We start from the raw sequence: 13,956 nt of genomic DNA, 5'->3' as shown, positions 1-13,956 counted from the left end.
GGCTAGTGAATTCCCGAGACAGTAAACAACCTGTTGGTCGGTGAGCCCACGTTTCCTATACAAACCAACCAATTCCAAGTCCAGACGGCCTTTATCTAGCGCTCACACCCACAGCCCACATTTTGCCTGGCCTAAATCAACTCAGAGCTAGACACCAGATGACTAGCCACAGCCCTGTGTCCCAGAGCCCACTGGAATTCCTCAAACAATCCTAAACTGTTTGCTTTTCCCTGCTTTGCCTTTCCCACAGAATACACAACAAAGGAAACATAATAAAGGCTGTGGCCTGTGCTTTTCCCTCCCTCCTCTCTGCCTCCAGAGGAGCCTCTGGTGCGCCCCCTGTGGCCCTGTGTGGCATGACAGGCTTTTCATTTTTAGGGCAACTTTTTCTTACAGTAACATTGAACTCTGTTTTCATTCAGTCATTTTTATAAAGTAAGAGCTGGGCACAACTCGTGTTACTTTTCTGCATTCTTTGGCCATGATGTCTAGTTTTTTTTTTGGTGGGTGGGGGTGGATAATTAGGTTTATTTATTTATTTTTGATGGAGGTACTGGGGATTGAACCCAAGACCTTATGCATGCTAACCACGCACTCTACCACTGAGCTATACCCTCCCCATGCCAGCTTCCTTTTTTTTAATGTCTAGTTTTTGTTGTCAGAAGCAGCTGCTGCAAAAAATATATATATATTTTATTTACAATGTTGAGCATCTATTGATCATTCACTAGTGACACATGCATCGGGCGAGCACTGCTCGTTTGCTGATAAAAAAGACAGAGGCTACAGAAGTCACAGTTTGTTCATTCATTCTACAGCTTTTCCCTGACTATTTAGCATGTGCTGGACAGTGTGCTGAGTGCAGGAGTGCGGCTCCAAAGTCATCTGAGACACGATCCTAGCCCTTAAAAGTGTCACAATCCAGCTGGGTAAGTAAAACATGAACAGAAAATTTCCATTGTGATTGGAAGTTAAGTGTAAATTTAACTTAGAGACCACTCTTTTGCTTTCACATCCTTTTTAAGGTTCTCCCAGAGTTGTTTCACAGCCATAATGCTGATACTAAAGTCCCATTTGTAAAAGTGTTTACTAATTTTGTCAGAAGAAGGAAAATGATTAGTAGGTATTTTCTGAGAGTGAACAAAAGAAAACTATACAAGATTCAGAGTCAAATCTGAAGACTTCGGCAGATTATTCTGTTTTGTTACTGCTTGTTTGTTTCTTTTTAATTGAACTACAGTCAGTTACAATGTGTCAGTTTCTGGTGTACAGCACAATGTCCCAGTCTTGCATATACATACATATATTGATTTTCATATTATTTTGTTACTGTTGAAGGGGAAATATGATTCCGCTGCATTTCACTTGGCTTCTAAGAATAGTTGCATTTTTTTCTTTTTAAACTGAGAAACATGGCTGAAAAACCAGAGGAAAAATACAAAACACACACATTTTTGTCAGGAAAAATGTTATATGGCAATAACAAAACTTTTACCAATCAAAAAATATATAAATACAATTAAACTCATATAGTAGCAATCATCATTTTAAAGCTGGGTTAACTTCCTGAGAATAATATGTAACCAGATTAATTCAAAATGGAATATGCAACTGTCTAGCCAATTAAATAAATAAGTTGGGAAAAGGCAAAAGGAAAAAAAAAAAAAAAGATGAAAAGACACTGATGGCACCCATGTACACACACACAATCCTGGAGGATGACAATGAATAAAAAGATGGGGAAGAGTTGGCAGAGAAGGTGAGGAAAGTCATTCTGGACAGAGGGAAGAGATGCAAAAAATGTTTTGAAAATGTTTTGACTTCAGCATCTGACTGCTTACACACCTGTGACCAGGCACCCTTGCTCAGTTTTCCTCTTCTGCTTCTCTGTAACTTTGATTCATTATAGCAATTTTTTCTCTCCACTTTCACGACAGCCTTTGAGGCATCTTTCAATAGGCTGGCCTGGGAGCTTTGCCTTTAATCAAATCCTCTCCCCCATTATAACTTTAAAACGTTGTGCAGGAAAATTAAATGCTATGGGAACCCCATCCCCCATTTTTTTTCTCCCCAGACTTACCTTGCGAACTTATTTATATTACAGCCCTTTACTGTCTGTATCATAAACTTCCACTTACCTATCTGTGTCCCCCACCAGATCATGTGCTCCTGGGGTAGATAAACTCTTTTTTTTTTTTTCTGTGAATATTAACATTTATGTTGAAAGGAACCCAACAGGACATCGAATGAGTCTAACCCCTCTTTCTCACAGGACCCTGGTCAAGCTGATTTGTTTTCTCCATCTTTTCTGCTTTTCTGCCTGCTACAACATAACTTCACCAGTTGTGTTATTAAGCTTTCTCATCTTTGGTGATCACACAAGTGCTATGGTATCTAATTACGGTTTTAATTATTAAGCTAAAGGTGTTATTTTCATATATTTAAAAGTCATTTGTCTGTCTCTAGCCCTTGCTCACTTTTCTACACAGCTGTTTGTAGTCCTCACACTTCACGCCAGCTTCCCTGGCCACATGTCAGCTCGTCTTTCAGAATCTAGGTCAAAACTCATCTCCCAGGAAATCTGCAAGCAAATTCTTACTGTACCCTTTGTTGTAATACCGCTTGATGTGCTTAACTATTATTGCACTTACTAAGCTGCACTGCAATCATTTATCTGTTGTCCCAACTAGACTATGAATTCCTTTTAAGGGGAGAGAAATTCTTATCACTTTATCCACAGTACTGGCAGAATGCCAATCACATAAGGTACTTAGTACCTATCAAAGGAGTGAATGTTTCTGACTTCTTTGACAACCTTGTGAAATTGACTCCTGCTGTCCACTGCCACCGTCAGAGTTCAGGCCCCTTCTTCCATATTTCTTTTTACACAGCCTTCTGCCTGCAGCTTACCAACCTTCTTAATGTCGCTTAAATTCTTCCTGAAGCACAATTGTGATCATGTCCAGCTTAACCTCAGAAACATCCTATTGCCGTTAGCCCCTGCCTCATTTTTCCCTGCTGTCGCAGCGGCTCAGAGCAACCCAATGATCTTTCAAAGTGACAGCTCAGCTGAAACCTAATTACAAAACTAACAGGGACCTGGGGCAGGCAGTACCCAGCCAGCCTCCACTCCAACATCTCAATCACCATCTAAGGAAGCTAATTAGCATTAGAAACCCTTCCAAATCCAGACTAGGATCTGATGGTACTAGTGATACAGGAGGCCCACGTCACCCAGTTACTGCCCTCCCATTTCACCACTCCCCTTTACCGCAGTGGGGTACTGGGGGTTGGGGGTGGAATGACACCAAAGGGGAGAATTTTAAAACAATAATAAAATTGACTAAAGGTCGGTCCACTTTTTATCATCATCATGTATCACCAATTCTAAACAATGTCAGTAATAAGATACTCCTCCTGGCTCCCACCACCACCACTCCTTGGTCAACCACTGCTATTCAGGCATCATTCCCTTTTGAGACCTTTAACCTGCCCCAAAACAGAATTAATCACCTCTTCCTAAACACTTAATACACAACTGAATATCCTACAAGGCCATAAATACGTTAGGGATATCTTATCTTTAACCTCTAGCATAGACATTCCTGAACACACCCTTCTAGCCAGCTCCCCTTCAACTTTGCCTCAGCTGTCCAGCGAGGTCCTCAGTGAGTGACATGCACCAAGTCCCAGCTTCTCTGTGATCCAGGAGAAACAAACCAGCATGCCTCACACTCATCCCTTAGATCAGACTAACTGCATACAGAATATAATTGGAATTCCAAAGGCTGGCATTCACAGAACACCACAATCTGGACCTCATTCTAATTCCTACGATTTAGTCTTATTTCTCTATGCTTATCAAATGGCTTAGACTCAGTATATTTCTGCCTGTTACAGGTAAGTCATTTTTGTATTACAGTACTTTGTGTCTGATTTACCGAACTGCTAAGCTCCAGAAGGAAATTTAAACACTCATTCCTGTTTCAGTACTGTAGATGCAACAGACACTCAGTTCTACTGAATAAGACTAAGGACAATTGAGACATAAAAGAGTAGAATACATTTTTATTATACAGCATTTTATTTTTAAAAAAACTTTATCTTAATAGAATACCTTTTCACATTAGAGATTCCCACTGTGAGAAAACAACAATTACTGATAATTTGTATTTGTGGACAAATTATTTCAGGACAAGTAAAATAAACACATCTGAGGATTAAGTCCCAGTCTAGAATGTGGAATATTCTGATACATCTATAAAGGGACCTCTTCCCTACATGGAACTTCTCTATATTCAGAAACTCTCCAGGCTTTTCTCCCTAGGATTTAGAAATTAGTAATTGAAATATTAGTATTTCCTACTTTTAAAATTTCCCTAGGACATGTAACCATCAATAACTGGTATTGACTGAACAGGGTCAGGGGAAGTTTTCAAAAATTAAACACTGTCTAATTTTCTGCAAAGTCTTTACTTATGAATTAACAGTCTTTCCCTTTCTCCAGCATCCTAGGACAAATACAGACGTTTGATCAGATACTGACAGTGATAAAGCTGAATTCCCTTTAAGAGTCTGATAAAATTAAAAGGCAAAAGCTCATATGCAATGTTTAGTTATACGGTGAGTCTTGAGAGAAGCTGAGAGACAGCCCCGTTAACTCCCCGGAATACAGAACTCAGCCTCCCCATCTCTGGGATGCAATTCCTCTCAAATCTTTCCTCAGAGATCAAATTCTAAAAATAACCAGGTGATCAGGAGAAGAGGTCTGTCTCCCCAGTGGACTTATCTGTAATTTCCTTCTTATTGTGAGCTGAACGGCATGACAGAGCAGAGGCAAGGAGGTATACAATCAATTCTCAAAGCGTTAAGTCTAAAAGGTCACAGCTTCCACAGCATAGCGACAGCTCTGCAGATACCCACGTCATGGTAGTTGAAATAGCAAAGCCCAGCAAAGGTGAGAGCTGAGAGCATCAGGAGGCCTGCCTTGGCGGTTTTCTGCAATGTGTCTCCTCGAACATAGTCGGTAACAACTTGTCCGATGCCCCTGAAGAACAAAACAAATCACGGTACAAATGAAAAACCGCAAGTGAAGGCTATACGGTTAACCTGACTGCAGAAAATAGTCACGGTCAAAATGCCAAACTCCTAGTAACAAGAATCATAAACCAAAATGAAGGAATCAAGCACTTTCTAATAACATAATAAACACAGACTTCCTTCTATTCTTCAGACTTCATTTTCCAAGTCATTTGTATCAGAGACAGTAACGAACTGCTACTCTCTTTAGAAAATCTTGGTTTTTTTTTACAAAACCAAAACAAATGGTCTACAGAGGTTTTCATTAATTCAAAAGGAATTTATTGCGAAAATAAATGTGACAATGAATATATGTATGTTTATGTATAACGGGAAAATTGTACTCTACACTGGAATTTGACACAACATTGTAAAATGACTATAACTCAATAAAAAATGTTAAAAAATAAAATAAAAACCCGCTGAGAGGAGTTCTCAAATAAATAAATAAATAAATATAGGCAAAAAAAAAAAAAAAAGGAATTTATTTAGCAGATACTATGTGCCAGAATCTGTTACATATGTTGGGAGTACAGCAAATTAGACAGCATTCCTGAGCTTACGGAACACACATTCTAGTGAAGAAAGAAAAAGCAGACACATGCTAGGAAGAAACAGAATAGGAAGCCTCAGAAAGGATGGCTTGAATGAGAAGAACCCTGCAAACCCTGGCTCCTTCAAGCAATAGTAACGAGGTTATGTGGCTGGAGAGCAGGGAGAGCAAAAGGCAGGGACAGATCACATAGGCCTTGAGGGTCATGATAAGGACTTTGACTTTGACTTGAACTATAAGGGAAACCACAGAAGTGCTTCAAGTAGGGAGGGACCCAAGTAAGGAGTGACCTAATTTTGCTTTTTTTAAATAACAGTTTTATTGAGATATAATTCACATACCACAAAAGGAACAACTCTGTGGTTTTTAGTATACTCTCGGATTGGGCAACACCATCACTGTTTAACCCCAGAATAGTTTCATCACCCTCAGAATAAACCCTGCACCCTCGAGTCTATTGCCCAATCACTAATTTGTTTTCTGTCTCTACGGACTTGCCTATTCAGGGCATTGTACATAAATGGAGTCACGTACTATGTGGCCTTTTGTGTTAAGTTTCCTTTCCCTAGCATAACGTTTTCAAGGTTCATCCACGTTGTGGCAGGTATCAGCACTTCGTTCCTTTGTTATGTCCAAATAATATTCCTCTGTAAAAATACATCACATTTTGTTTAGCTATGCATCAACTGATCAACTGAGAGACATCTGGATTGTTTCCACTTTTTGCCTATTACAAACACCACCACTATGATCTGTACAAATCTGTGTGTGGATGGGAACATGTTTTCAATTTTGGGAGGTACTGCTGAGTCATACAGTAACTCTTTTATAATATGCTAACTCATATTATAGCTCTTTGTTGTAACAACTCTTTGTTGGACCTGCCAAACTGTTTTCCAAAGTAGCTGCACCACATTTTACATACCCAGCAGAAATATATGAGGACTCCAGCTTCTCCACACTCTTGGAACACTCCTTATTGTCCATCTTTTTTATTACAGCCATGCTAGTAGGCGTGAAGTCGTGCACCTGAGATCACCGTGGCTTTTTTTTTTTTTTAATTGAAGTACAGTGAGTTACAGTGTGTCAATTTCTGGTGTACAGCACAGTGTCCCAGTCATGCACAGACATACATATATTCGTTTTCATATTCTTTTTCTCAATGTGGCTTTGATTTGTATTTCTCTAATAACAAAGAACGTTGAGCATTTTTTCATGTGCCTATTTGCCATTTGCTTATCTTCTTTGGATAAATGTAATTTTACCTTTTAAAAAGATCGCTCTGGCTGTACATGGTGAATGGACAGAGCAGGCAGAAGGTGGGCAAGAAGAGAAACAAAGCTAGTTAGGAGGCAACTGAAGTAGCCCAGGCAAGACTGCTGGCTTGACCTAGGCTGGTGACAGGAAAGATGGTGTGAAGTGACAATTCGGGCTTTGTTTTAAGGAGAGAAAGAGCTGATGGACTGGTTGTGATGTAAGACAAAAAGAAATATCTAGAATGACTGCTGGACTTTGGCTTGAGCAACTACATTTAATTGAGTTAGGGAAGAACAGGAGAGAGGGAGATTTTGAGAGGAAAGGAAATCAAGAGAGATACGAGGCAAAAAAGAGCAACTTCCGGCAATGTTAAATATGGGATGACTATTAAACATTCAAGTGGATGTGTCAGTTACACAACTGGAAATACGAGTCTGCGGCTCAGGAAAAGAGGTCTGATCTGAGTTCACCTTGGGAAGGCACATAGACAAAGAGATTTAATAAAGCCAAGACTGAGTCCGGAGTTCAGACCTTTACAGTCAGAGATCAGCAAGAGGGGAAGGAGCTGGCAGAGGAGACTCCGAAGGTAGAGCTGGTGAGGTGGAAGAAAGCAAGGTGAGTAGGACATCTAGGAAGCCAAAGGGAAATGACTTACGGAAGGAAGGAAAGGTCAATTAAGTTGAATGCTAAGTAAGAGTTCAAGTAAGTGGAGGACAAAGAATTAAAAACTGGACTTGGAAAAATGAAGGTCTTTGGTGATTTTGATAACAGTGACTTCAGTTAAACAGTTGGAATAAAAGCCCAATTAATGTGGGTTAAGAGAGATTGGATGCTAAGGAACTAGTGCACAATTACAGACAACTCTTTCAAGTCGTTTTGTGTGTGTGTGTGTGAAAAGGAAGAGAGAACCCATGAGGTAAGTGGACAAGTCAACTGCAATTTTTTAAATGTACTACTTTAGAATTATCCTTACTCTGATTTCTCATCAATTTGGCTAGATCTCCTTCCAAGAAACACACATTAGAGAAATATTACTATGCTTGTGATCTAGTATTTCATATGGAACTGGAAATCCTTTATTTTGAAAGGTCTGTCTGGTTAAAGGGTGATTCTCCTAACCAACCCAAGAACACTAGGTAAGCAAAATCCCCTTTGATACTAGAAAACTATTCTGAGTTACTTAACTTCCCTGGGGTTTAGCTACTCAATTGTAAAGTAACAGGTTTGGTTAAAATACTCACTTAAGTCCTTTCAGTTCAGACAATCCAAAAACATCTCCCCCAACCATGACAGCATACTGTCCTTGCAAAACAACATAAAATGAACAACTCAAGGAACCCAGCTGTTATTAACAAACTTCCTAGAAGCTTCATTAACTTAGAAAGTCTAACATACAAAGGATAAAATAAACACAAATTGAAAATTCATTCATTCAATAAACATTTACTTAGAGCTCAGTGCCTAGGCACTAAAGATACAACAATAAATAAAAACAGTCAAAAATCCAATTCATTTTTTTTTTTTTCTAAAAAAGGCAAAGCTGAACGACAGTGTCTAGGGATGCAATTTGGGTAATAAAACCATGATGAAATGTAAGGAAATGATTGTTATAAAAATCAGAATAAAGTTGTTCCCGGGACAGGACACAAGGAAGAGGATTCTGGGGCGGGTGGCAAAGTTTCTTGACCTGGGTGGAACTGCTGTTATAATAATTCATTATGCCATAGATTTGATTCTTGTGATTTTCTGTACCTGTGCTTTCATCCTCATGAGGGGAGACAAGGAATATACAAAACAATAAATAGATGATGAAGTATATTAGGAGAAACTAAGTGCTACTGAGACAATTAAGACAGGGGAGAGGGATAAGCAATGTTGGGAAAGACACCGTCACTTTGAGTAAGTGATGAGAAGCAGCGCCATTGAGAAGGCAGCATTTAAGATGTGAAGGAAATGAGAGAACAAGCCAAGTACATCACTAGAAACAGAGCTTCAGGGGGAAGGAAGAGTGAGAGTAAAGCCCTGAGGCCTGGAGTGTCGCTGGTGAGTTTGAGATTTATCAAGGAGGCCAGTGTGAACGAGGGAAAGAGTCACTGACGATGCGGCGGCCAGGCCACGCAGAGTCTGTAGCCCACTGTAAGAACTCAGACGTTTAGTCTGAGGAAGATGAGGAGACAGTGAAGGGTTACAAGCAGGGAAATGTCTTGACTTGACTTAATATTTTAACAGGATCACAGGGGCTGCTGTGTTGAGAACAGACAGAAAGGGGACCAGTTAGGAGACTGCTTCTGGAATCAAGGATGATGACCAAATATGGGGCTTGAACAAACAGAAGAACAGAAATGCCATTAATTCAGATGGGCAAGGACACCGGAGGGAGAGATGTGGGGGAGCTCAGGAACTCAGGGTTATAACATGCGATCTTCAAAATGCCGAGTCAGTATGGAAGTGAAGACTTCGAATAGGCACATGGATACATAAATCTGGGCATACTAATGGTTTATATGTTTTAATGTTTTAATAGCTTTAATATGTTTTAATAGTTTATATGTTTTAATGTTCTCTTCAAGTCTTGAGAATCTCATCAACTTCTCCCTCGTATGCAATAGTGAGACAGGCTCACAATAAACCACCTAAGCAGACACTGTAATACTGAAAGGACCGCTGTACTTGCCAGTGACTGTGGAGACTGAGGGCTGCAGCCAGGGAGTAGTCCATCGCAGAGCAAGGATTCAAATAAGCAGCTGGAAGCAGGCCCAGGAGCAACACGCTGACCACCCTCTCACTAGTCCAGTGGAGAGATGCAGCTTTGGAACCAGCTGTGGAGAGGAAGGACCAGATTTATAAGAGTTGCAGGGGGAAACACACAGCTCAATATTTGCCACAAAATAAACCAAACAGATAGAGTGGCAAACGGAATGCATTTAAGACTTAACTCTGAACATAAAGAGGGTAAGCTAAAGAAAGTGAGAGAGATGCTATCTCCTTTCTTTGAAGTCTTTCAGCACAGGGTGTCTCAACACCTACATATACTGCGTAGAAGACAGGTCCACTTTGCTTACAGGCAAGAAATGGACAAAATATCTCTGCAGAATTACCAATCTTGGACTTCGGTATAATGGACCTTATGAATATAAGTTGGTGACACCTGAGGAATTCCTTTAAAACATTACTCTTTTATATACATCTAATTATTTGTAAGTTAAGTAATATTAAAAACCTTCCCAAAACAAAATAAAACCAGTCAATTCAAAGAGAAGCAAAGCTCTAATGTCAGCTTTTAGGATCATGGTTCTTCTTTGGTCCTGTTACTTATAAACAGCCCCCAAAAGATATGGAACATAAAAACTTCTTTTAAACTAGGGAAAAATAAAATGGTCTTTAAATATCTCTTCGAGAGACTCTTTTTTTGGTTACTTACTGCTGTGGGTATCTAATGAAAGGATGGAGCTACTTCCTAGGAAACATGGATATGTATGCATTAAAAACTCTGCTTACAATTTTGGGGGCTTTCCTTCAGTCCCATGCATTCCAAATTAAAACCACTCTGCTAAATCTAACTGAACAAAGCGAAGTTCAGAAACAAAAACTTTTCAAAGATAAAATAATTCTAAAAAGCAGAAAAAATTTACTTGCCTAACTTCTCATAACTCAGATGCAACTACAAGTGTCTGACGTAAGAATCAAGAGAAGTCTTTATCTCTGTAAAATATTGACCTTTTTAGACTTTAGAAATAGCTAACTCATTATTCACTTACAGATTTTCTAAGACTAACTTTAATAATATCTAAACATTAGTCATCCAAGAAATGGCTTATGATTTTACTATCAACCTAAATAAAAATAAATGTCAATTACAGCTATAACTATGCGTGACTTTGTAAACTGTCTGCTATTCTAAATTACTCTACCTGGCTCTTCTCCAACCACTAAATAAATAAGGGTAATTAAACTATATTGAACAGTCTTCCTACAGAGCTATTTTCTTTTTTAAAAAGTTAAAAATTTTAAAAAGACTTAGACCAGAAGGTTCTGTATGAGTGTAAATGACATCATTCAACCTATGCTGGCAAAGGTGTAGGCTAGGTCTGTCCTCTTTTAACAGAGTAGGACACAAGAGTTCCTCCCACTGACAGCAAGTCCTGCCAATGGCATGACAATCAGCCGAGACGAAGATGGACAGAGCCCAGAAGGCAGCAGCAATGGAGAAAACATACAGTGACGGCTGGGTGACAGGTGGATGTGCTGCACTCCACACCATCCTGGGCTAGGTCGGTCCTGGAGAAACGCTGAGACGTGAGCGGGTCTGACCACTGGGGTTCGGAGGAGCAGAGCTGAGGAAAGAGACATTAGGGGTATCATAAACACCTCTCCTTTAACGTGAATGACAGACTTTCTAAATGACCACAGGCAAGCTATTTAACCCTAAATGGGGAATAATCATCTCATCTGTAAAATGAGGACAGCACCTGTTTCACTGGGCTGCTGTGAGGTCAACTAAGTTGCCACTGAAAGACTGAAAAATCAATGAACACTTCCATAAAAGGGCTTCACTTTTACTAATTAAAAAATAAATAAATTATAGCTCCTTTCGCCTCCCATTTATTCATCTATTCATCCAACAAATACTTACTACCTGCAAGATTGTGCTCTGCACTGGAGCAAGAGAGATAAAAGACAAAGTCTTTGATCTCAAGTAATTCAGTTTGGGAAATACCACCCTCCTTTCCATGATGAATTTCTCTGCTTGCATTCTTGAACCCACCCCTTTCAGTCCTCCTATAGATCTTGTCTCTTGGTTAAAAAACAGGCAGACCTAAATTCACCCAACCCTACCAATATTGGCTGTGATACGATGAGCATTTAAGTTAAATAGGCTCTCCAAGCCTCACTGTCATTTGTGAAATGCAAACACTACTACTTACTTCATAATAGTCTCTTGAAAACTAAATAACACATGTAAAATGTTCAGCATAATTCCCAGAATGTTACAATCACTCAATAAAAGGTAATTTCTCTCCTGTATCTTTAATCTCTCCTTCCTTCCTATGGACCATTTGCCCTCATCTGACGTACTATACTTAACATTCCCTTGACCCTGTGTCCTCTAGCTAATGTCCATGCACTCTTCCCCTGCCCTTTCTTCTCTTTCCAACACCATGCTTCTTCAAAGTTGTCTAAATCACCTCGATTTCCTCACTTCCCTATCATTCTTCGACTCTGCAACTTGTTTTATCCCCACCAAAACAGCTTTGGTAAGTTGTCAATGGTCTCCACATGGCCACATCCAACAGGCACTGTTCAGTCTTCATCTTACTGGGTCTTTCTGCATCACCTGGCATTGCTGGCCTTTCCCCCCTTCTTTTCTCTGACACAACTCTCTCCTACTTCTCCCTTGAGTCTCTGACCATTATATATTAGTCTCCTCCTACATCCACGCTTAAATGTTTGTCCCGGATTCTATCATCTGCCCATTGTTCTCCTGGCTTCTTATGCCCATCCCTAGAGATTTTGTCTACTCAGCTTCTACTGCCTTTAAACTGATGACATCCAATTATGTATCTTCAGCCCTGATACTGCTCCAGAGTTTCAGAAGTGTAAGTGCCTGCAAGGCCTCTCCCCTAAGATACCGAACATGGTTCTCAAACTTACCTACCACGCCAAAAACGAAAATCTCCCTTCAACTCACTTTCTCATTCAAACTTGTCTCCCATTTGCATGCTCCCCACTTTATTTAATGACATCCCAGCCACTCTGCAACCTAACACAGAAACCTGGACGTCATGTAGGACTTTCCCTCTGTATTCAGTCAACTGCCAAATCATACTGATGTATCTCCTTAACATTTCTTGAGATAATCTTCTCTTCTGTGCTACTTTCCAAGTTCAGGACCTCACCATCCTTGCCTGGACTACTACAACAGTGTCTTATCTGGTCTCCCTGAAATACGTCTTAGCCTGCTCCATTTTCCATGTGGCCAACATCCAAAATGTTACTAAAGTGGTCAATCTAAACTGCAAATCTATGTCAAATCTTTCAACGGCTCCCCTTCACACCAGGTAAAATGCGTACTTCTTACCAGGTGAAGCTCTTCTGTGATGTAATTTCAGTTCAACTTTCCAGAATCATCTCTCATGCCTCACCTTAATTAAGCTTCACGCTCTAATAATAACTAATTTGTTTTCTCTCATACCAAGCAGTTTCTACACCTTCATCATTGCTTTTGCGCATCCCGGTAGCCCTAACTGTAATGCCCTTCTTCCTGGGGCCTTCCTAACCCTCAAGACTTAAATAAATCAGGCACACCTCCTTCAGGAACCGAGACACGGTAATCCTTCCAAAACAAAGGGCTAATATATTCTTCCTCTGGACTGGCATACACACATACGTACAGCACAAGAGTTTTTACTTTATGTTAAATTATGCTTATATGTGTTTCTCCCTACTAAAGGGAGAACTCTTTGAGGGCTAGAACTACGTTTTAGTCATATTTATATTCCAAGCATACTACAGTACCTGTAGAACACAAATGCCCAGTTCAACAATTATCGAACTGAACTCCAGGGAAAATGGGCAAGACCAGGCACTGGGACTTAGATCCTAACACTTCTCCGATTCCAGGTGAGAGCATTCTAAAGACAGCGAACTCGGTGAAAAAGAGAACTCAAATGAATAGCTTCAGCAGGATTATACCTTCCAGAAGGAGCTCTCAGATTACCCCAGCACCACGTCAGCCCGGCGCAGGGGACACATGCGCTGGGGTGGACACCTGGCGCGCAGGCAACGCTGGTCACTATTGTAGTTTAGGAGCCAGAGCAGTCAAAGGGAAGGAGAAGGGATCCACCCAGCAGACGAGTCCTCACCGCGTCCCTTTCCCCGGCTGGAGGCTGTGCTAAGAACCTCCGGCTGCCAGGACCCCTCACCTGCGCCTCCTCGGGCACCGCAGAGGACACTCAGCCTCCAGAGAGCCGCCATCTCGCTCCTGAAGGCTCAAGGTCATCCAGCCACCCGGAAGCAGTCATCCGACAACACGACGACGGAAAAAAACAACGAAAAGGATGAACCGG

The 13,956-nt window shown here is 40.5% G+C and overlaps 1 protein-coding gene across 1 annotated transcript; it reads right to left on the bottom strand.

Moving 5' to 3' along the window:
• Window positions 1-4,048: 4,048 nt before the first annotated feature.
• Window positions 4,049-13,954, bottom strand: SDHD (succinate dehydrogenase complex subunit D). The gene is made up of 4 exons (XM_010968918.3): window positions 13,813-13,954; window positions 11,107-11,223; window positions 9,564-9,708; window positions 4,049-5,047 (listed from the first exon to the last, which is right to left on the bottom strand). Exons 1-4 carry the CDS (start codon window positions 13,862-13,864, stop codon window positions 4,882-4,884), a joined length of 480 nt encoding a protein of 159 aa, XP_010967220.2. The 5' UTR covers window positions 13,865-13,954; the 3' UTR covers window positions 4,049-4,881.
• Window positions 13,955-13,956: the final 2 nt, after the last annotated feature.

Source organism: Camelus bactrianus, chromosome 33 (genome assembly GCF_048773025.1).
Source record: "Camelus bactrianus isolate YW-2024 breed Bactrian camel chromosome 33, ASM4877302v1, whole genome shotgun sequence".
NCBI lineage: Eukaryota > Metazoa > Chordata > Mammalia > Artiodactyla > Camelidae > Camelus > Camelus bactrianus.
The sequence above is the reverse complement of the archived record's forward strand: the minus strand, read 5'-3'. Positions and strand labels throughout refer to the sequence as shown.